Here is a 22,303-nt window from a genome sequence, read left to right as displayed (position 1 = left end):
TTCATTCCGTTCGTAATACCTTGAAACTACAACATATTTTTACTTTCTCCCAGTAGGTTTTGAAATGATTCAACATATGTTTTATTTGAATTCATTGACCTGAGTTTTTACTTTATTTACATTAAAAAATGCACTTTATTCAAGTGCGTTTATTACTTCATTCAGAAACGTTATTACTTCATTGGATAAGGTTTTTACTTCATTCCAGTAGGACTTCAAATGCTTCTACACATACTTCATTCCAATAACTTATTACATCATTCTATGTGTTTATTACACCATATCAGCGTTGTGGCGGTGGTGATAGATATTGTAGAGAGAAAGAACGGCACGTGACGACGAAACCGCATTTACGTACTGGAATGAAGTAAAAACCAACTGGAATGAAGAAAAAACCTACTAGAATGAAGTTAAATCTTCGTAACATGTTAGTGTGACTTATTTACCTTCGGATGAATTAAAATAGGCTCGTGATGTAGGCGAAAATAATTGATAAATTTGTGTCTCTCATCCAAAAAAACTAGATCTAAAAACCCTAATTTGGTATGGTTCGGTGGTTCGGTCTTTAAGAGTGGATTTGTAAATAATGGGACTATATATATATATATATATATATATATATATATATATATATATATATATATATATATAGGGATGTATTCATTTCCTTTTCTCATATTTCCTCCTATTTCCTTCTTGATCTTAGCCGTTGATTTCCTGTATCCAATGGCCTAAATTAGTGTGTTTAATCATTTAATTTAATGATTAAAAAAAACGAAAAGGGCTTAATTGGTAATCAATAATTTGGTTGGTTATGGCAACTTCCTAAATTTACTCCAACTCAATCTTCACGGTTATTATTCCTTGCCAAACGCCATTGACGTGAATTTCTCCATTACATCTGTGCTTTATGAGAGGCAGCGACGGGGAACAGAGGTTGATGCGACGTCGGCTCTGTGCTGGATCGCGCACAGCCATGGCGGGAGGAAAACAGCAACATCCGTTCAATGGCGACCCTAGTGGTGGCAGCGGTGGCTGATCAACAGCGATGATGGAGAGTCGCGGCTGCGCCGAATCGCAGCGGCGCTGAGAGAAGAAGATAGGCGGAGAGCTGAGCTTTCGAGCTCGCCGACGGTGACGACGGAGTACAGATCGGAGGGCAGAGAAAGCGAGGTTGGGAACATGGGTAGTAGATGCGCGAAGGACAGCAGCCGTGCAGCAGTTCAGCGACGGAACGCCGACGAAGGAGGGAGAGCAGACCCAAACAATGGCTGACGGTGACGGAGAATTTTCCAAGAGAGAGGGAGCGCTGCGTGAAAGGAGATGCTATACTTTGTTGAATTCTGATATGTAGAGTATAATGCGCAGTTTAGTTTCTGTAATGCATCATATGTGATATGTAATGAACATTGATCTTGACCCGTTTAATTAACTTATGCAGTGTTTCGATGTTTGGCTCACCGTTTCCTGTTTTCCCTAAGGGTTTAACAAGCCTAGGGGCTAGGGTGTAGTACGTTCTAAGTCTAAATAACGTTGTCCAAATACACGAGATGCAGTATTTCATCTGGGGTCGCACATTCATAGCGTGTATGTTTTTTTAGTGATATACATAATGTACATATTATATAGTATAATGCGCAGTTTAGTTTCTGTAATGCATTATTTGTGATATGTATTGAACATTCCGTTTGATTTAGTTGTGCAGTGTTTCGATGTTTGGTTCACGTTTCTTGTTTTCCCTTAGGGTTTAACAAGCCTAGGGGCTAGGGTGTAGTACATTCTAAGTCTAAATAACGTTGAGCTGCAGTAATTCATCTGGGGTCGCACATTCATAACGCGTAGGTTTTTTTTACTGATATACATAATGTACATATTATATAGTATAATGCGCATTTTAGTTTCTATAATGCATTATTTGTGATATGTAATGAACATTTATCCTGATCCGTTTAACTTATGTTGTGCCGTGTTTCTATGTTTGGTTCACGTTTCTTATTTTCCCTAAGGGTTTAACAAGCCTAGGGGCTAGGGTGTAGTACGTTCTAAGTCTACATAACGTTGTCCAAATACACGAGCTGCAGTAATTCGTCTGGGTTGTAGAGTATAATGCGTAGTTTAGTTTCTGTAATGCATGTTTTGTGATATGTAATTCACATTTATCCTGCCCCGTTTAATTTAAGTTGGGCCGTGTTTAGATGTTTGGCCCACGTTTCTTGTTTTCCCTAAGGGTTTAACAAGCCCAGGGGCTAGGGTCTAGTAAGTACACATTAATAACAACGTTAACAAAGACCATTACTTTGATTTATAAAACTAGTGTTTAGTTATAATCGCGGATATGCACTAATTTTGACTGATTTACATAATGTACATATTATGTAAGAGACGAGGGCCCTTTCTTCCTCTACGGCTCTTCGGCTCACCCTTAGGGTCTAGGGTCTATTTATAAATCAAACTAATGGTCTTTGTTAACGTTGTTATTAATGTGTACTTACTAAACCCTAGCCCTTGGGCTTGTTAAACCCTTAGGGAAAACAAGAAACGTGCGCCAAACGTCTAAACACGGCCCAACTTAAATTAAACGGGGCAGGATAAATATGAATTACATATCACAAAACATGCATTACAGAAACTAAACTACGCATTATACTCTACAACAAATGTACATTACGTACATCTGTTTTAAAAATGTCTACGCGCTATGAACGTGCAACCCCAGACGAATTACTGCAGCTCGTGTATTTGGACAACGTTATGTAGACTTAGAACGTACTACACCCTAGCCCCTAGGCTTGTTAAACCCTTAGAGAAAACAAGAAACGTGAACCAAACATAGAAACACGGCACAACTTAAGTTAAACGGATCAGGATAAATGTTCATTACATATCACAAATAATGCATTACAGAAACTAAAATGCGCAATTTCACAGTCATAGAGCATATTCTCAAATACACACAAAAAGTTATATAATGCATAATTCAGTACAAATAATGCAATGACATGCAGATATGATGCACAGGATTTTGATCCGTTTTCTGTATATGGATTAGTATAGTTATTGTGTAATGTACGAACGCATTATTTGGTGTAGGCATTGCATTATGCACTAGGATTTGTAAATTATGTGGTTTATGTTAAGCAATATGAGAGTTAATCGTACACGTATATGGACAAATAACATAATACAACACTACATTGTAAAATAACGTGGACTGCATTTAAATAAAGGCAATCCGAATAAACGACATGCAACAAACTGTTCGGCTGCGTGTTTGAAATTTCACAGTCATAAAACATATTCTCAAAAACAGAGTACTTGCCCCAAAACCAATCTCCGTAACCGCCCTTTCTGTCTTGGATTTAACTGCTTCAAGTAGTTAAAAAATTCCAGCGGTGGTCGTCTACAGTACAGCCGATTAGGCTTTCGTCCCTTTAGCTGTTTCTTTTCAGGCATCACCTGCGACCGCACTGGGAGCGCCCTCTGCCAACCTATCCCTGAACCTCTTAGCCAAAGCAACTGGTATAACATCATCTACTGTATCATCTATTTCTGATTGTAGCCGCTTCTCTGAAATAGAACAAACAAAGAAAACTATCATAACATTTTCAATAAAGTCTATATAATACTTATAGATGTTCACATGATAATGCATTAAATATTACTGATAATGCATTGTCTCAACATGATAATGCATTAAATATTACTGATAATGCATTGTCTCAACATGATACTGCATTAAATAATACTGATAATGCATTGTCTCAACATGATAATGCATATAATATTACTAATAATGCATTGTCTCAACATGATAATGCGCATGGGTTATACATAAAATATAGTAAACTGTATAAATGATACCATTCATATAATGTAGTCAATACTACAAAAAATGCAATATTATAGTTTCAAAATGCAATGCCCACACAACATAATAAAAGAAGCTCATTCAAACTGAGGATCTATGGCAACACATTCAAATCCCTGAATAATGCATAATTTAGTTAACTTAATGCATAAATAATGTTCTATACTGCATAGTCTACACTATTAAATGCACAAACGAACTGATAGTGCAGCGTCTCAACATGAAAACGCACATGTGTTACACACATAATGGTTGAAACTATATACATTATACAACTCATATAATGCATTCAATAGTAGAAAAAAAAATCCAATTTTACTGTTTGCCAATGCATTGGCCACACAACATAATACAAAAAACACATCCAGACTGAGCAAATATGACAACACATCCAACACCCTTAATAATGCATAAAGTATGTTTCATAATGCATAGTTTACACTAAAATATGCACATACAAACTACTTCACGAGTTTAATCAACACAACACAAAACACACGACACTATGCACATTGCATAATTTACTGCACATAAAGAATACCAATCATATAATGCACAATATACTCCAAAAAATGTACAATTACAGTTTCATAATGCATTACCCACACAAATTGATAAACCTATTCCATCCGGACTGAGCACATATACACCAACAGATTAAAGAACATTGTAAAGTTATTCCTTTTTAAACTGGATAATGAGCAATCAACAGAGTTGCAAATACCCTTTCACGCAAGCAACAAATAAGATATTGAATAGCGTCGGAAATTTCACCTGCATGCTCTGATGCTTGAGAGAGTGGTCGACCTCTCGTAGGCATTTGCAAAGTTGAATGCTTTCCATTTACATACCTGCAAGATTTGTTGAATATTCGTCGAAACGAGTCAAGGCCGGTCGATTTGTGGCAGATGTAACCACGGTGGAGTGTAATCGCCGAAATATGTCACGGAGGCTGTCAAAATCGATTTGTGGGAGATGTAATAGGGTTTTAGAGAGTGGAAGGAGTGGGGAGAGTCGAATCGTATGCTGGAGAGAAGTTGGAGAAAACTGAAGAGGCGTAAGATTGCAAATCCCTTAAAATTCGCTATGCCAAAAATATGGCGGTTCATTTTACTAACTTTACAATATTACCCCCATAATGCACAACTAAAGGTTCTATAATGCAACGCGGAAATCATTATTAAGGATTAACGTGGTCCGTTGATTGAAAAGATCTAACGGTTATTAGTAAGAAGAGAAAAGAATCTAAGAGTGGAAAAGGAGAATAGTGCTCCCCTATATATATATATATATATAGTTGTGATCATATGATAACCCCTAAATCTCGTAATAACCCTATAACCAAATCTGGACCGCACATATTTCTAATCTTGTGGCTGAGATTCAAAGTTAGATTTACTTCATAAAAAAAGGCGGAGGGGTAAATATGTCATTTCCCTCATTTAATTTCTGAATTTCGCCAAATATCACGTAAAATGATAAAATGATATATGTTAGGTTTATTGCATAGAATGATAGTCTTGCCGGATAGAATGATACTTTTACGTGATATCATTCTATACTTTTGGCTTATAATGATAGTTTCGTCATTTTTTAGGTCGAAGTATCATTTTATCGGCTGCGAAATTAAACTATCATTCTATCCGGCAAAAACTATCATTCTATCCGGCAAAACTATCATTCTATCCGCCAAAGGTATCATTTTATCAACTAAAGTATCATTCTATCTGCTGTGAGTATCATTTTATCATTTTATCAGTCAAGAATATCATTTTATCAACTCATAGTATCATTCTATCCGGCAAAACTATCATTCTATCCAATAAACCTATCATTTTATCATTTTACGTGATATTTGGTGAAATTCAGAGTATCATTCTATACTTTTGGATGACTAAAGTTATCATTCTATACTTTTACGTGATATCATTCTATACTTTTATGTGATATCATTCTATACTTTTGGCTTATAATGATAGTTTCGTCATTTTTAGGTCGAAGTATCATTTTATCGGCTGCGAAATTAAACTATCATTCTATCCGGCAAAAACTATCATTATATCCGGCAAAACTATCATTCTATCCGCCAAAGGTATCATTTTATCAACTAAAGTATCATTCTATCTGCTGTGAGTATCATTTTATCAGTCAAGAGTATCATTTTATCAACTCATAGTATCATTCTATCAGGCAAAACTATCATTCTATCCAATAAACCTATCATTTTATCATTTTACGTGATATTTGGGGAAATTTAGAGTATCATTTTATCAACTCATAGTATCATTTTATCAACTCAGAGTATCATTCTATCCGGCAAAACTATCATTCTATGCAATAAACCTATCATTTTATCATTGTATCATTTTACGTGATATTTGGCAAAATTCAGAAATTAAATGAGCGAAATGACAGTTTTACCCCTCCGCCTTTTTTTTATGAAGTAAATCTAAGTTTGAATCTCAACCGCGTGATTTTAAAAATGTGCGGTCCAGATTTAGTTATAGGGTTATTACGATATTTAGAGGTTATCAATATAACGCACCCCTATATATATATATATATATATATATATATATTATATATATATATATATATATATATATATATATATATATATATATATATATATATATGGATGTATTCATTTCCTTTTTCTATATTTCCTCCTTTTTCCTTCTTAATATCAGCCATTAGATTAGAGAAATGGACGGTCAAGATCAACATTGGGTAATTAATCCCGTGTTGCATTATTTGTCCTATTTTGTGCATTATGAGGGTACAATAGTAATCTAATAATGGCTGGAAACCGCTACGAATAATGCACCACATGGTCACGAGTAATGCATAGAATTGCCTATATAATGCACAATATGTGAACTGCAATGCATACGAACACGATGTGCTGTGTTATGATGTTTGACACACGTTTCTTGTTTCCCCTAAGGGTTTAATAAGCTTAGGGGCTAGGGTATAGTACGTAGACATGTATGTAATCTTCTCATGGTAACGAGTAATGGATATAATTGACTATATAATGCACAATTTGTGAACTGCAATGCATACGAACAAGATGTGCTGTGTTATGATGTTTGACACACGTTTCTTGTTTCTCCTAAGGCTTTAATAAGCTTAGGGGCTAGGGTATAGTACGTACGCATTAATAACAAATTATAAAACGATACGAATAATTCACCAAATTGTCACGAGTAATGGATGTTACTAACTATATAATGCACAATATGTGAACTGCAATGCATACGAATAAGATGTACCATGTTATGATGTTTGACACACGTTTCTTGTTTCCCCTAAGGGTTTAATAAGCTTAGGGGCTAGGGTATAGTACGTAGACATTACTAAATGCACGTATGTAATCTTCAATCCGTTGATTAACCCATATACACAATACCTCTAATAATGCATAATATACTGAGATAATGACAATTAACAACTACATAATGCACTACCTAAACCAAATAATGCACATACGTATATTCCAATAACAACAATTTGTTAGTAATGTCTACGTACTATACCCTAGCCCCTAAGCTTATTAAACCCTTAGGGAAAACAAGAAACGTGTGTCAAACATCATAACATGGTACATCTTATTCGTATGCATTGCAGTTCACATATTGTGCATTATATAGTTAATAACATCCATTACTCGTGACAATTTGGTGAATTATTCGTATCATTTTATAATTTGTTATTAATGCGTACGTACTATACCCTAGCCCCTAAGCTTATTAAACCCTTAGGGGAAACAAGAAACGTGTGTCAAACATCATAACATAGCACATCTTGTTCGTATGCATTGCAGTTCACAAATTGTGCATTATATAGTCAATTATATTCATTACTCGTTACCATGTGAAGATTACATACGTGTCTACGTACTATACCCTAGCCCCTAAGCTTATTAAACCCTTAGGGGAAACAAGAAACGTGTGTCCAAACATCATAACATGGTACATCTTATTCGTATGCATTGCAGTTCACATATTGTGCATTATATAGTCAATTATATGCATTACTCGTGACCATGTGGTGCATTATTCGCAGATACCAAAATGTGGCAGTTACTTTTCCGTCAAATGTCAATAATAACCCTGTAATGCATACAACCACCTTCTATAATGCAACACGGAACCAGTTTTATAGAATCAATCTGATCCGTTGATGCCTTAGATCTAACTCGTAATATTAAGAAGGAAAAATGATCTAAGATGTGAAAAGGAGAATAACGCTCCCCTATATAGGTATATATATATATATATATATATAAAATTTGTATTTTTCTTTTGTGTTTTTAGTCTGGGACATTTATAAAATTGAGTCTATCTTTAACGTAAGAAGATATATTTTTCGAAAAGAAAATAAGAATGGGAATGTGGGTGAATGATTTAAAAGAAAGAATAGACATGACAGATATCAAATGAAAAATAAGCAAAAAAAATAAATATTACAATACTCCCTCCGTCTTAACATTTCTCTATTTTCGTTTGTCCCACAAAATTTAGCATATTTCACTTTTTACCATTTTGGTAGTGGACTACACATTCAAGTAACTCATTCTCACTCATTTTATTATAAAACTAATACCTCATCTGTCCCATAAAAATATGGGTATTTCCATTTATGTAAAGTTGTCCCCAACTCCTTACTCTTACATATCAATTTATTTACAACTTATACCACTATGACCCACTATTACAACTCATTAAACACTAATAATAATATGAGTCTCATTATCCACTAACACTACTTTAACTACCATTCTTCTTCTCTCTTACTTTACCAATTGTGCCTTAATTTTCGTATCATTTCAATTGACCATATTTTTATGGGACGGGAGAAGTATATAAAAGTAGGACCCACATTCCACTAACTTTTTCAACCCACTTTCTAATACATTTCTTAAAACTCGTGCTCGGTCAAAGTGTGATAAATTTTATGGGACGGGGTGAGTGTTTTTTATGCAGCCTAGCCCTATAGCCTGTCGGGTTGAACTGCTTAACCCGTGACCCGTCAATCTGAATGAGCTGGCCTTATTAACTCGATTTTTAGTCTTAAATTTTCAACCTCAATCCTATAATTTTAACGGACTTATTGATCAGCCCATCAGGTTCGGGTTGAACTGACATTAGTGCCATCTAATTTCTATATTCTAATAATAATATTTATTCTTAATTCTGCTGATATAGACCAGTTCTTAATTTACTCATTTTTTCTTTTCACCTCTCTTACTTTAACAATTTCTTATTAAAATACGTGCCGTATACAAATGAGACTAGTTTCATGGTCGGGAGAGTATTTGAGATTTAAATAGTGGAAAAAATAAATAAAGATCATAACAAAGTTATGATTCAAAATTGCAACCGTCAATTAAAAACGTCACCCTAATCTAAAGCGTTTACAGTTAGGATTCTATTAAATGTGAATATAACTAATAGGCCCACAAAACCCAATGCACAATGCACTTCTAGGGTTTTCCATGCTGCCTCCTATAAATATGCCTTCTCCCTCCCTATCCCCAGATCTCATCACAATTTTCATTGTAAAAAAAAGTCTTGTGATTCATAGCCTTCCTCATAGGAGTTTTGTGATGCAAATTCCTCAACTAGACAAGGTAATGATTGTTGATCTTTCATTTTCTTTAATTTTTATGCATAGAATGCTCCATCAAAAAGTTGTTTGGGTTTTTTCTTGGTGTATTGGATAATTAAATTTGTATTTATGATTTAAAGTTGTCGAAATTGATTTGATCCTCCAATAATATTTACTTTCCCCTTTCGCAATTAAAGGTCTAATATTTTTTTTCATTCGTTCTTCAGTAAATATCTCATTTTATTTTTACTATCGATATAAATTTCGTTAACTCATTCTTCTTACATTTTATTACAAAATCAATATATAAAAATGACACACATTACACTAATTTTTTCTACCCACATTTTATTACTCCCTCCGTCTAATAAAAATATGGGCATTTGAAACGAAACGAGAATTAATACGCAATTGGTAAAGTAAGAGATGTGAGTAGAAGGGTAGTTAATGTTAGTAGATAGTGGAACCTACATTATAATTAGTGTTTATTGATTTTAATGTTGGGCTATAGTGGTATAAGTTGTAAATAAATTAATTTATATGTCTAATGAGTTATAGACAAACTTTCCATAAATGAAAGTGCCTATATTTTTATGGGACGTATGAAGTATAACATGTGTCGGGACATGAAGTATTTTTTTCATGATAAATAAAATTAGTGTATTAGTAGTATTTGTTTTTACTATAATTTCTCAACTATACTCTGTCCATAGAAATAGAGACTATGACACAAATTTGAATATGTAATTGGTAAAGTACGAGAGAGATACAAAGATAAAGGGATTGAATATTGGTTTTGAGTAATGAAGCTAATCTTATCAAAGAAAAAAAAAACTTTCCAAAAATTAAAATTGGTCTAACATTGTTGACGGGCTAACAAAAAAACACTTTTTGTTGAAGGACGATCGAACATATTTTTACTATGGTATAAATTAAATGACATTAGGTTAAATTTTTATCTCCTTTGCTTAAGACTAAAGCCGAAAGTTAGTCGTATAATTTCCATAAACAAATATTCTTTCGTCCTTCGTTAAAAGTCTTAGTTTATCATTTATTTTGTGAATTGCGCCTCACTTAACTGAGTACACTCATATTTTATTATAAAATTTATTTATGAAAATGAGTTTCATATTGTACTATATTTTTCCTGCAATCTTTTTTTATATTTTTAAAAATTCGTGTTGATCTAAATGAGACTTCTAATGCCGGACAAATAGAGTAGAAACTACTTTGGTGGATGACCCAAAATGAAAAATAAGATTATTTTTCATAGACAGAGGCACTCCTTCCGTGTCATTGTAGTTTAGTCGTAGTCATTTTATGTTTGTCTCTTTGTAATTGAGTCTTTTTCTTTTTTGGCAAAAACAACTCCTCTCTCTTACCTTTTTATTTATTCATCTCTCTATTTTATTCTACTTTAATCTACTTTCTGTACCCTTAAAACACTTATTACCATTTTCTTAAATCGTGTACCCAAATCTCTTTCACGGAGGGACAATGGAGAAGTATATAATCAGCAATATATTCTGACTTTTATTTATTTATAATTATAAATATTTCATGATAAGACCACTTTCTTTCTTACCACTAATTGCACAATCCATCCCAAAAGTTTAAATTTTCAAATAAATTTGAAATCAGTTAAAAGTTAAAACAAAACAAAACAAAACCTAGTGAATATCAAACGTTCTAAATTGAAGTTCAAATCCTCATACCATACCTTGGGAACAAGATCATTGATATTCCCAAATCCTAATGCCTTTTCTGATTTCAAATTTTAAATTCTGGAAAAACCATGGCAAAATTACATTTGACAGTTTCTCTGGTTCCTATTGAATTCCTTTTATACCAGCGCTTCTCTTTGCTGCTCTGCATAAAGTTGAAGACTGCAGTGCTTGTCATTTATCGCAAGGTAACTTTTTGTTCCCATAGAATATATAAATTTCCAATCTTTCGTCATATTTGCTGATTTATTTGGTATATGGAGATCTCTTCAATTTTAATTTTAGAGTCTAGAAGAATTTCCCTGGTGAATTTTAATCGTTTCCCCCCTTTTTTTTCTTCTTTTTGTGGTATTTGGTTATAAGTGTTGATGATATGGCTTCATTGGTTGGTTATTAAGTTTGGCATATCCATTTGTTGTGATCTTCCTCATTTTTTCCCTAGTTAAGGTGCTTGTTAGTTATAGATTCAAAACCAATTTAAGATATTTTGATGAGATACTTTTGGGTCATGGGGTACATGGCTTCAGGTTTAAATGAAATAAGCATTGGTGTTTTGAAGCTCCACTTCTTTGGAACAAAGGATAATAATCTTAGAGCTTTTATATGTTTGCATAAGCTCTTCTAACAAGCTTGTTTACATTGATTGATGTAATAATAATGAATCATTAAGTTGTTCAACATACTTATGATAGTTACTATCGATGTGAGTTCAAGATGGTATAGTTTTGAACCTTCTGGGGAATCAAAACATAAGTTTCTTGAATACACTTATGAAAGAGAAAAGGATGCAAATTGTGTTAAAGAAAGAGAGAATAAAGTAGAAGAGAAGAAAAAGTAAGAAAGAGAAAATGTGTTATTTGTTACCATATATGGAAATGACTGAACAATGATGGAACTTTCCAAAATGGAGAAACGACTCAACTATTGTGGAATGGAGGGAGTACATAATATGTTTAGTTCCACATATATCGTGCACAAAGTTTGTGCGCTATATGTAAAATTGGTTAGAGTGTAGTTTAATTTGCACATCAAATAGGTGAGGGAGGGTGGTACCCAAAGATTCAAAGATAGTGATTAAAGTTATGTGAGAGATGGTCTAACAAGTCAAGGTGCATCACATGGTAGATATACCCCCGCCAAAACACAACCGAATAGTATCATAATATAATTGTTGTGCCTAGGTTTGAGTTTTGATTGATTCATGCAATGGTCTCATGAGTTTTATGTTTTAGATGTATGCGTACTATGTGTATCAAAATTGGGATGGGGATTTTCTATATAAGTAAAAACTAGAGCATACAAATTTGACATGGAAATGGGTTGTTGGTGAATATCAAGATACAGTTGTGCCCAGCTTTGAGGTTGGATAACTTGGATTAGATTTTGACCCATGGCATTGTCTCATTAATTTTTATGCATTAGATGTATAAATACTATGTGTATCTATCATTGGTATAAGGATTTACTGAGTATTATGTACGAGAACATACAAATTAGACATGAAAATGAATCGTTACCAAACGAATGGAAAACTAAAAGTTGTAGAGAAACAAATTGAATAGCATTATAGAAATTGTTCTTTCTTTTGTAAAGTAGGGGAGTTGTAAGCAAATGACCGAGGTACAGGTTATAGCTCACGTGGTTTGCATTGTAAACGGTTCTTACTATCATAGTTGCAAACGATATAGATCATTAGTAGTCTTTAAGAACTATCATAATTGCAAACAATATAGATGATTAGAAGTCTTGAATGTGGTACCGGTGATTTAGATATTATTATTCCAATAATCTTTAATCATCTTTATAGATGATTAGAATCTGATTGTGAGCCTATGATGCATTCCCTTTGTCCTAAGGAAGATGTCACACTTTCCTTTTTTTTAAATTGTCCCACAAAAGAGCACATTTCCTTCTTTGGAAAAAGTAAATCAATATATCCAACCTGACTTTTCCTATCTTCATTATTACTCCAATTACCTTTTCTCTCTCACAATAATATATTAAAAAATAAATCATTTCTCCACTTAACATAATAAATAATACTCCATCCGTCCCATAGAAATTGGTCATTTAGGGTTGGCACGAGTTTAATACATACTCCCTTCGTCCCCGAAGTTTGTCACACTTCTTTTCTGTACTCATTTTTTGTAAAAAAAATAATAAATAGTGAGGGTAAAGTAAGAGAGAATGATATAGATGAAAATCTTAACTAAATTATACTCTCTCTTACTTTACACTCTCTCCACTCTAACTATTTATTATTATTTTTACAAAACGAGTGCAGAAAAGTGTGACAAACTTTCAGGGACAGAGAGAGTAATTTGTAAAGTAAGAGAGGGGGGAGAAAAAGTTGTTGAAATTGTATAGGGATGGTGGGGCCCATAAATGATAAGGTAATTCTTTTTTTTTGTTCTGATATTGATAATTCTTCATTTTTTTCCTTTTTTCAGTTACAACTCACACGCCTCACGCTTGTGCGTATATGGTGTTAGTTGAAGAGAAGAGTCCTACCAATTGTTGTGCGCACATAATTTTTGGGTATGAGATATTTTGACATGTTTATAGAGATTTTAGTTGCCAATTTATCTTCCAACATGCCCTTTCTTAGCTATCAAATATAGGCATTTGCTTTGATCTTGTATCTTGAAGCAACTAGCCTAATGAACTTGTTCCTTGGAATTATGTGCTGAAATTTCTTTTTTGTTTTCTTTTATTGGAATAAGTATCTTCATATAATTTCGCACCATCTAGCCTCGTTAAAAGAAGTTGGTCTCACGAATGAAATTGTCGAAGACCTCAAGCAATCCTGATAGAAAACAATCTATAGATTGGCTCTCCTTCATCATTGATGACCATGCTAAGTTGGCAATTCCGGTTGGACCTCGATTCCAAGTAGACATTCCATCTTGGAATCCCCCATCCTCAAAGAGTCGCATAACTATTGGTGAAACTGAGTTGAATGATGAAAATAAGTGGCTGGACTCGATAATATGGCCGCCGAAAGGAAGAAGCCAAAATGTGTACCATGATAGGGTCGGAAGAGGAAGACCTCAAGATTGTTTATGTGCATTTCCTGGGTCTATAGAGTGCGTTAGACAACACGTGTCAGCCAAAAGGTTCCAATTAAAGGTCGAACTTGGCCCCGTCTTTTGGAAATGGAGGTTTGATGTCATGGGAGATGATGTCTCCAAGCTATGGAATCAGGAGGAACAGAGGAAATTTAATGATATCGTGAAAAAGAATCTTACATCTCATGATACAAGCTTTGTGGAGGCCGCCTCACGATGTTTGCCATGCCATAGCAAAGGAAGCATCATTAGCTACTATTTGAACGTGTACATCCCAAGGCAGATAGGTGTTCAAACTAGGTCGAGTTGCAATATCGTCGACACAGACGATGATAACAACAATGATGATGAGGAAGATAATAATGGCGATGATGATGATTTTGTCAATGATGGTGAGGACGTCATGCATCCCAAGGGGTCGCTTAAGAGGTTACGTGCTGGCTTTACTTCCTCCACTCGTAAATATATGAAGATCGCGTTTGACCTCATGCCGGTGAGTTCTTTTGCCTCTTAGTCTAGATATTACATATCATAATCGATTCTGCGGTAATGAACTAAAGTTTTTTGGGATTGAATACAAGGAGAGCAGCAGCTCTGTATCTTGATCCTTTAAAATGTGATTCGTGAATGTATTATACTTGGTTGAAGTTTGTCTAGGACAGGGTAGATCTATGGTGTCTACCATGATCAAGTGGCAAAAGTTGAGGTTTAAATGTTTTTGATATGAAGCTTAAATGAGTTCATTTCTTACCTTTTAATCAAGTTTTGATTCACGTTAATTATATTTCAACTCTATTATCCATGCACCTGACTTGTGTTTGTTTATCCATTTTATTTCATCATTAAGAGTCGTTTTTTTAAAATGAATTCTTTTCATTGAGAGAATTGGTTTAGGAGCATCCTATCCTTTTCCATTCACAGTTTATAAGAAGAACTATCGCTTTTATTTAGACCAAAGTTTAGATCTGATCCTAAATATATTGTCGTTTTACAAATACAAATTTGGTCAAGAACATTATTTTTGGTACTTTCATGTCCTTCACTTGTCGATTTGATCAGTTATGGAACCGCAAAAGGCTGGCGGTCAACTCGTTTTGTACTCAATTAATATACCAATCCACTTAATTAGGCACTTAAGCATTGTTAGCTAATTATTTTAATTTATTTTCATATTTTGAAATCAAAATTTTTGATAGTAATTGAAATAATAAGTACACATGATTAAAGTACTTATATATATAATTAATTGAAATAATAAGTACACATGATTAAGTACTTATATATAATTAATTACTTATTTCAATTATATTTTCAAATAATTTGAATAAAAATCCAAGTTTCATACCTCCTCCATCCATAAAAATAGGGACTTTATGGATAGAATATGTTTTAGAGCATCCACAATGGGGTGGACAAAGCGCGGACGATAGAGCATCCTCCGCCCACTGTGGGCGACGCGGACGGTGGAACGCGTTTTAGTTTTTTTTTTATTATTTTAAAATTAAAAAATTTTGTTATGTATACACCCCTGACTTCACTTTTCATTTGTAACTTTTCGATTCACATTTCAACTCTCAAAGTACGCTTATAAAATGTATTCCGGTGGATACTCAAGTCCTAGTAGCCCGATGTTTGGAGATGGCGCACGGTGGCCGGGTACACAACCTGGCTAATATCGGTCGTTCGACACCAACACGCAGTACGATCCGGAGTTCAGTACGGATTCGTACGGTCTCTCTGACATGGAGTCGTCTCCAACTCGCCCTGCCGCCGCTTCTCGTCGCGCTGCCGCCGCCTACGCCGCCCCTGCCCCCGCCAGAAAGAAGCGGACCAAGCACCGGGCCCACAAGTTGCCACCTCCGACAACTTGTGAAGAGTACGCCCCCGGCCATACGAACTACTAGACGGATGAAACCCTCGTCTTGGCGAGGTGTTGGGTGGATATATCGGAGGACCCGATATTCGCGAACAACCAGAAGTAGCTTGCGTACTGGGAGCGCATCACCGAGCGCTAAAATGAGGCGAAGCCGCCGAGCGCGTACAAGCGCCAACGGGAACAGTTCCGCAAGCACTGAGATCAGGTGAAGAAGCAAGTCAACCTCTTCGCGGCGGAGTACGAGAAGTGCTCGAGGGATCAGGGAAGCGGCGAGAGCTTGAGCGACGTGCGCGATAGAGCGTTGTTGTCGTATCAGTCCATGTTAGGCGACTTCAAGCATTTCAATATCCGGGCGCTCTTGAGGGATAAACAGAAGTTCCAAGGCGGGATTCTGCACACCAGTGCGGCGAAGAGGACGAATACCACCGACACTGGTGGTTACACGACCAGCGAAAGCGGAACTCGTTCGGTGGACCTCAACCAGACGTGCACGGAGGAAGAGAGTTCAGGCACACCGATGCCCTCCCGGCAGCGTCCCATAGACGTCAAGACTGTAAAGAACAAGGGGAAGGCGAAGGCAACATCCTCCTCGACCGCCGCCCCCCATCGCCGAACCAGACCCCGACCCCGGCGACGATCCAGGCGACACTTGCCTACGCGGATTTGGCAACGGCCTCGATGGCACGGACATTGTTGGATACGCACAACGCCCTTATGAAGTGTACGGATCCGGCCCAAGCCGAGCGCCTCCAGAGGTTGAGCGATGAGTTGAGCCGGAATTTGGGGCTTTTGTAGGATAGACATTTTTTTTATTTCTAACTCGTGTAACTTTTTTTTTAATCAATGAGATTTTTTTGTCGTTCTTTTAGTTAATCGTTGTGTTTTTTTAATAAGTTTGCATTTATATATTTGAAAACATTTAATTTAAATAACAAAACAATAGTAAAATGCTTAGGGCGCGCCTTATGGCGCCTCACTGCAGGTGGAAGGGCGGGAGGATAAAATGCTGACGTGGCGGTGCATAGGGCGGTGCATGGCGCGCCTTATGGCGCCTCACTGCAGGTGAAAGAGAGATAAAGGAATGATTGGAGTGTTGTTAGTGGAGAATGAAGTCATTTCATTAGAGAGAAAAACTTGTCAAAAATAGAAGTGGACTAATTTTGTGGGATGCATCAAAATGGAAAAATAATAATTCATCCGTTCCACAGAAGATGACTCACTTTCCTTTTTGATTTATTCCAATCAAGATGACCTATTACTAAAAATGAAAACACTTTTATCTCTACTATGTTCCTTTTCCCTTAGTTTATTCTGTTAACTTAACACACAAAATAAAGTTGCATAAAATCTCATGCCGCCCAAGTAAGAGGTCATCTTCCTTGGGACAGAAGGAGTATATAAATTTCATTCGTCTAAAGTTGATCGATCGCAAATCCATTGCTCAGGGGCAACAACTTCGTCGGGGACATCCCTTCGGCAAATGGTGATTTGAATGAGCTGATCATGCTAAATTAACCCATGAATTTATTCAATGGTAGTTACCCTAACCAGATTTCCAAATACCATTTCACCCTCTTCCTCGAATCACACGAATTTTGGAACGAGGGTTGAAGAGACTTTCAAAAGATATAATTAGGGTTGAGATAGGGGAAAAGAGAAGATCGAATGCTTCACTTTTGTCAATTTTGACTATAATCCCTCTTTATGCTTCTTGGAAATTGTGCCAAGCCCAAATTCGCTTGGGGGTTTGGTCTCTTTGTACACGATCTTTAGAGCATCTCCAATGGCGGACGTCCGGTCGGACATCCGGTCGGACGTCGCGACGGGCGACCGGGACGTCCGCCATTGTGGCGTTTAGGTCGGATACGGACGTCCCGTGAGGACGTCGGGTGTCCTCGGACGTCCCGGCGACGGGCGGGCGGACGTCCGCCACTGTGGCAAGGGTCGGACGTCCCGGTCGGACGCCCGGAAATTATTATTTTTTAAAAAAAAACTCTATATATACGGCTCGTTGAACTTCATTTCAAAGCGGAGTGAGCCGGGGATGTTGGATTATGTAGAGGTTTAGGATGAAACGTTGCATCCCTTCATTTCACAACCGAAAATAACTGATTGTTGGGTTATAAAATTGCAATTTGGTCCTTCAATTATCGAAAATTCCATTTCCGGATGAAGATTTCCGGACGAAGATTCCAGTTCGACCCCAGCCAGGGCTGCCGCCCCTTGGACCCCGCTCTCGGGGGCGCTGCCCCCGAACCCCCGTCTAATCATAACGAATTCAAATAAGTGTGCACTCCGCACTTCCAACTTATTTGATGTCTCGTTATAATTATATTGATCAATCAAGTTAATCCAATTACACTAAATATCCAACATATTATGTATTTTTCTTTTTTCGAATGACTATGTATTTTGCTTTTTTCTAACTATGTTTTTTTTATGTTTTATGAATATGTATTTTTGCCCGTATTTTGCTTTCCCATATTCCGTGTCAAAATTATATTTCCGTTTTTACGTAATTAAATTATTGTGATTTTTTTATTGCCGGATGTCCTAGTGGGAAGGGCGATGGGAAGGGCGGATTGTGCAGGGGATGTCCTAGTGACGTGGCAGTGGGATGGGAAGTCCTAGTGACGTGGCATGAGGTGTTTTTGGGATGTCCTAGTGGATGTCCTAGTGGGATGTCCGCCCACTGGAGATGCTCTTATCAATTTCATCGATTTTCTCAAATATGAAGCCCATGCGATCATAGAGAAATGTGGGTTGCGGGGGATGGAGATTGGGGAGTGGAGCCACGCACAAGAGAGAATGAGTTGGGAATTTTGAAAGATTTGGTGAATGGGGTGGTTGTGATGAAACCGTCAAAGAAGTGAGAAATGAGGGATAAATATATAAGAGCATCTGTAACGCAAGGGGCCGGGCCGCATCTCGCGAGTCCCGGCCCGTCCCGAGCGTTGCACGGAGGAGAGTCTCGGCCCAGGCCCGTCTCGGGGCCGCGTTCCCGGCCTGTCGCGCATCCCGCGTCCCGGCCTGGGACGGCGTTGCACGGTGACGGGCCGCAACTGTAGAGTCCCGGCCCAGCGTTACACGCTCCTCGGGCCGGGCCGCAACCAATTTTTTTTTTTTTAATTCGAAAATTTTTTCTATAAATACTACTCCATTTTCATACACATTCAACTTCATATTCAACTTCAAATCTCTTCCTAGAATTCGAAAAAATGCTTCAACGTCAAAGAATATTCGAAGATCAAATGTCCCGGTCGTTAGCAGAGGCGCTACCGGCAATCCAAGAAGAAATCAACATCGAAGTTTAACGCTACCAAGCTGTTATTCAAGCTTGGAACGAACAACAAACCCGGGTACCACGTACCCGGATGTATATTCACCGAGACCGTGAACAAGCTGCCTTGCGGCTTTTCACGGATTATTTCTCTAGAGATCCGCGATGGAGTGATCAGATGTTCCGTCGCCGGTTCCGGATGCGGAGCCCGTTGTTCCTACGCATTGTCAACGCAGTTGTAGCTCGTGACCCGTATTTCTGCCAAACTACCGATGCTGTGGGCCGGGAAAGTATATCGACGTTGCAGAAATGCACGTCTGCCATTCGTCAACTCGCTTACGGAACTACATCATATATGTTCGATGAGTATCTCCATGTAAGCGAGCCTACTGGCCGGGAGTCCCTCGCTAGATTCTGTCAGGCAGTCGTCGAAGCATTTAAGGATACGTACTTGCGAAAGCCAACGACCGACGAAGTTAGGAAGTTGGTCGACATGCACGAGCGGGCCCACGGCTTCCCGGGGATGCTTGGAAGCATCGATTGTATGCACTGGCAGTGGAAGAATTGTCCAACGGCTTGGAGAGGACAATACACTAGCGGGCACAAGGGCACACATCCCACGATTGTGTTGGAGGCCGTTGCCGATTGCAGATTGTGGATCTGGCATGCCTACTTTGGTGTCGCGGGGTCCAACAACGACCTCAATGTGTTGAACGAGTCTCCATTGTTCAACGACTTGTGTGCTGGGCGAGCACCGAACGTAGAGTTCACGGCCAACCACCGTCGGTATAGTATGGGGTACTATCTGGCAGACGGGATCTACCCTCGATTGCCCGTGTTCGTGAAGACTATCACAGCTCCGACAACCGATCGGAGGGCAATGTTTGCCCAAAGGCAAGAGGCGGCTCGGAAAGATGTCGAGCGTGCATTCGGAGTCCTCCAAGCGCGGTGGGCTATTGTGAAGGGAGCGGCCCGTGGTTGGCAGCTGTCAAACATCGCCGACACAATGTATGCATGTATCATAATGCATAACATGATCGTTGAGGACGAGCAAGATAACGTCACTTTGTGGAGCGACGATCCGCTCGCCAGCACCGGGAGCAACTACGTTGTCACCGAGCCGCCCGTGCAGGGCCTTCCTCACGACATCCGCAATGTCATGGCCAGTTCAGCTGCGATGCGCCAAGAGAAACAACACACTCGCCTCCAAGCCGATCTAATCGAAGAAATTTGGACTCGCACCAATGTTTTCCAGAATTGACGTTATGTTTTTATGTATTTTATTTTCAGTTTTAAAATTTCTATGTTGTAATTTTGCAGTATTCGATGAAATTAAATTTCCGTGTTATAAATTTCCAGCGTTTTTTATTTTACGAGTTAAATAGGTTGGAGTTGTGAATAGTGTCATTTATTAGTTGCGGCCCGGGCCGCAACCTGCAGGGTTACAGCAGTTGGGGCCTGGGCCGCAACTGTAGAGGAATGATGACGTGGAGGGGACATGGGCCGGAAATGGGGACGGGGTTAATGATGCCCTAAGTCATGCAAAATGTATTACGTTTATTTCATATTAGTACAAAAAGTTTGAAGCTAATATAAATCATATAAAAAGTTTCATTCGTGTTTTAATTTAGTATATTCTGTTATATGTGTTTAGACTACGTTAACTCTTTGTATATGTGAAGTACAAAACGTTTTATCATTGTTTCATGTTAGTACAAAAAGTTTTATGATTGTTTCATATTGGTACAAATTTTTTTATCATTGTTTCATGGTTTGTACGTCATATAAGAAAAAAGTTAACACTGTTTAAACACATATAACGGAATGTACTAAATTGAAACACGAATGAAACTTTTTGTATGATTTATGTCAATTTCAAACTTTTTGTACTAATATAAAACAAATGTGATATATTTTATATAAGTTGTATATTTACCCTGAGAAATGAAGAGAAAAAGTGGTTAAAATATTGTGGATGAACCAAAATGAAATTCATATTAAAAAGATCAACTTAACATAAATAGATATAGACTCATTTATGTGGATTGACCAAAACGGAAAGATATGGCTATTTTTTGTGGGTGATTATCATTTTCTTTTCATAATAGTTGATTTTAGAGCAAACGATTTCTAAAATAACGAACTTTAGCCAAAATATAATGTTTCTCAGTTATTTAAAAATGGGAAAAATCATGATCTTTGACTTTGTAGCCAGTTCAATGTATGCTTCAGGATTATGATGGAACTGAAATTGCCATGAAAGTCGGAATATGAGATGAGAAGATCAAAGCTGAGATTTGATCGAGACCAGCAAGTGAGAAGAACATGATCATCGTTGGCCAAGAGAAGATCTCATAACATGAGCAAAGGTTTATAGAAAATCTCATCACTGAATGAATTGCAATCTCATCGTTTGAAAGAAATGATGATGCAGCAAAAGACGGTGGTGCCACATTGTGTACCGTGACCTTAATAATAGTGATATATCTGATGTAGCATAAAAATAATGAGAAACAGATTTAGATACTGGCTGGCAAATTTTGCTGTGACATTCTTATCACGTGTAGTGTAGCCACACAATCAATCCATTGTGTAATAATGCCTTGCTGAAACTAGTGCATGAAAAGTGGTGTTTCAATCTTGTATTCATGGTAAAATCCATGCTGCTCAGTTAAACTTAAATCCAAAGAATAGACAGCAGTTACAGCACTACACCATGTTTACCTTTCAGCAAAAGTTCAAAATTGCAGATAAGTATCAACATTATGTAGGGTGTATGCTTTTCTCCAAATTACTTGCAAAACAATTTTACCTGTTTTGTGCCACACTGTCATACAATGTAACAATAGCATGATATTCATTTATTGAAAGTGT

General features: G+C 37.1%; 1 protein-coding gene across 4 annotated transcripts; it reads left to right on the top strand.

The window, feature by feature from the left end:
• The first annotated feature begins 9,367 nt into the window (after positions 1-9,367).
• Positions 9,368-22,115, top strand: LOC121763880 (AT-rich interactive domain-containing protein 2-like). 4 transcript variants are annotated; one of them, XM_042159977.1, is made up of 5 exons: positions 9,368-9,503; positions 11,334-11,393; positions 13,656-13,743; positions 13,929-14,766; positions 21,645-22,115. In XM_042159977.1, the coding sequence occupies exons 4-5, from the start codon at positions 13,984-13,986 to the stop codon at positions 21,687-21,689; spliced, it is 828 nt and encodes a 275-aa protein (XP_042015911.1). In that variant the 5' UTR covers positions 9,368-9,503; positions 11,334-11,393; positions 13,656-13,743; positions 13,929-13,983; the 3' UTR covers positions 21,690-22,115. The 4 variants fall into 4 exon arrangements, 3 of the variants coding, with proteins under 3 accessions (XP_042015911.1, XP_042015912.1, XP_042015910.1); XR_006042511.1 differs by lacking the exon at positions 13,929-14,766; XM_042159978.1 differs by having other exon boundaries at positions 13,656-14,766; positions 21,662-22,115.
• The last annotated feature ends 188 nt before the right edge of the window (positions 22,116-22,303 follow it).

This window comes from Salvia splendens, chromosome 14 (genome assembly GCF_004379255.2).
Source record: "Salvia splendens isolate huo1 chromosome 14, SspV2, whole genome shotgun sequence".
In the NCBI taxonomy this organism is placed as follows: Eukaryota; Viridiplantae; Streptophyta; class Magnoliopsida; order Lamiales; family Lamiaceae; genus Salvia; species Salvia splendens.
This window is presented reverse-complemented; position numbering and strand designations above follow the sequence as displayed.

Excerpts from the sequence above, each read along its gene's own strand:
- LOC121763880 (XM_042159977.1), top strand. The coding sequence starts at position 13,984 with ATGAAATTGTCGAAGACCTCAAGCAATCCTGATAGAAAACAATCTATA. Across the intron at positions 14,767-21,644 it reads TCGCGTTTGACCTCATGCCG|TTCAATGTATGCTTCAGGAT; the intron begins GTGAGTTCTTTT and ends CTTTGTAGCCAG.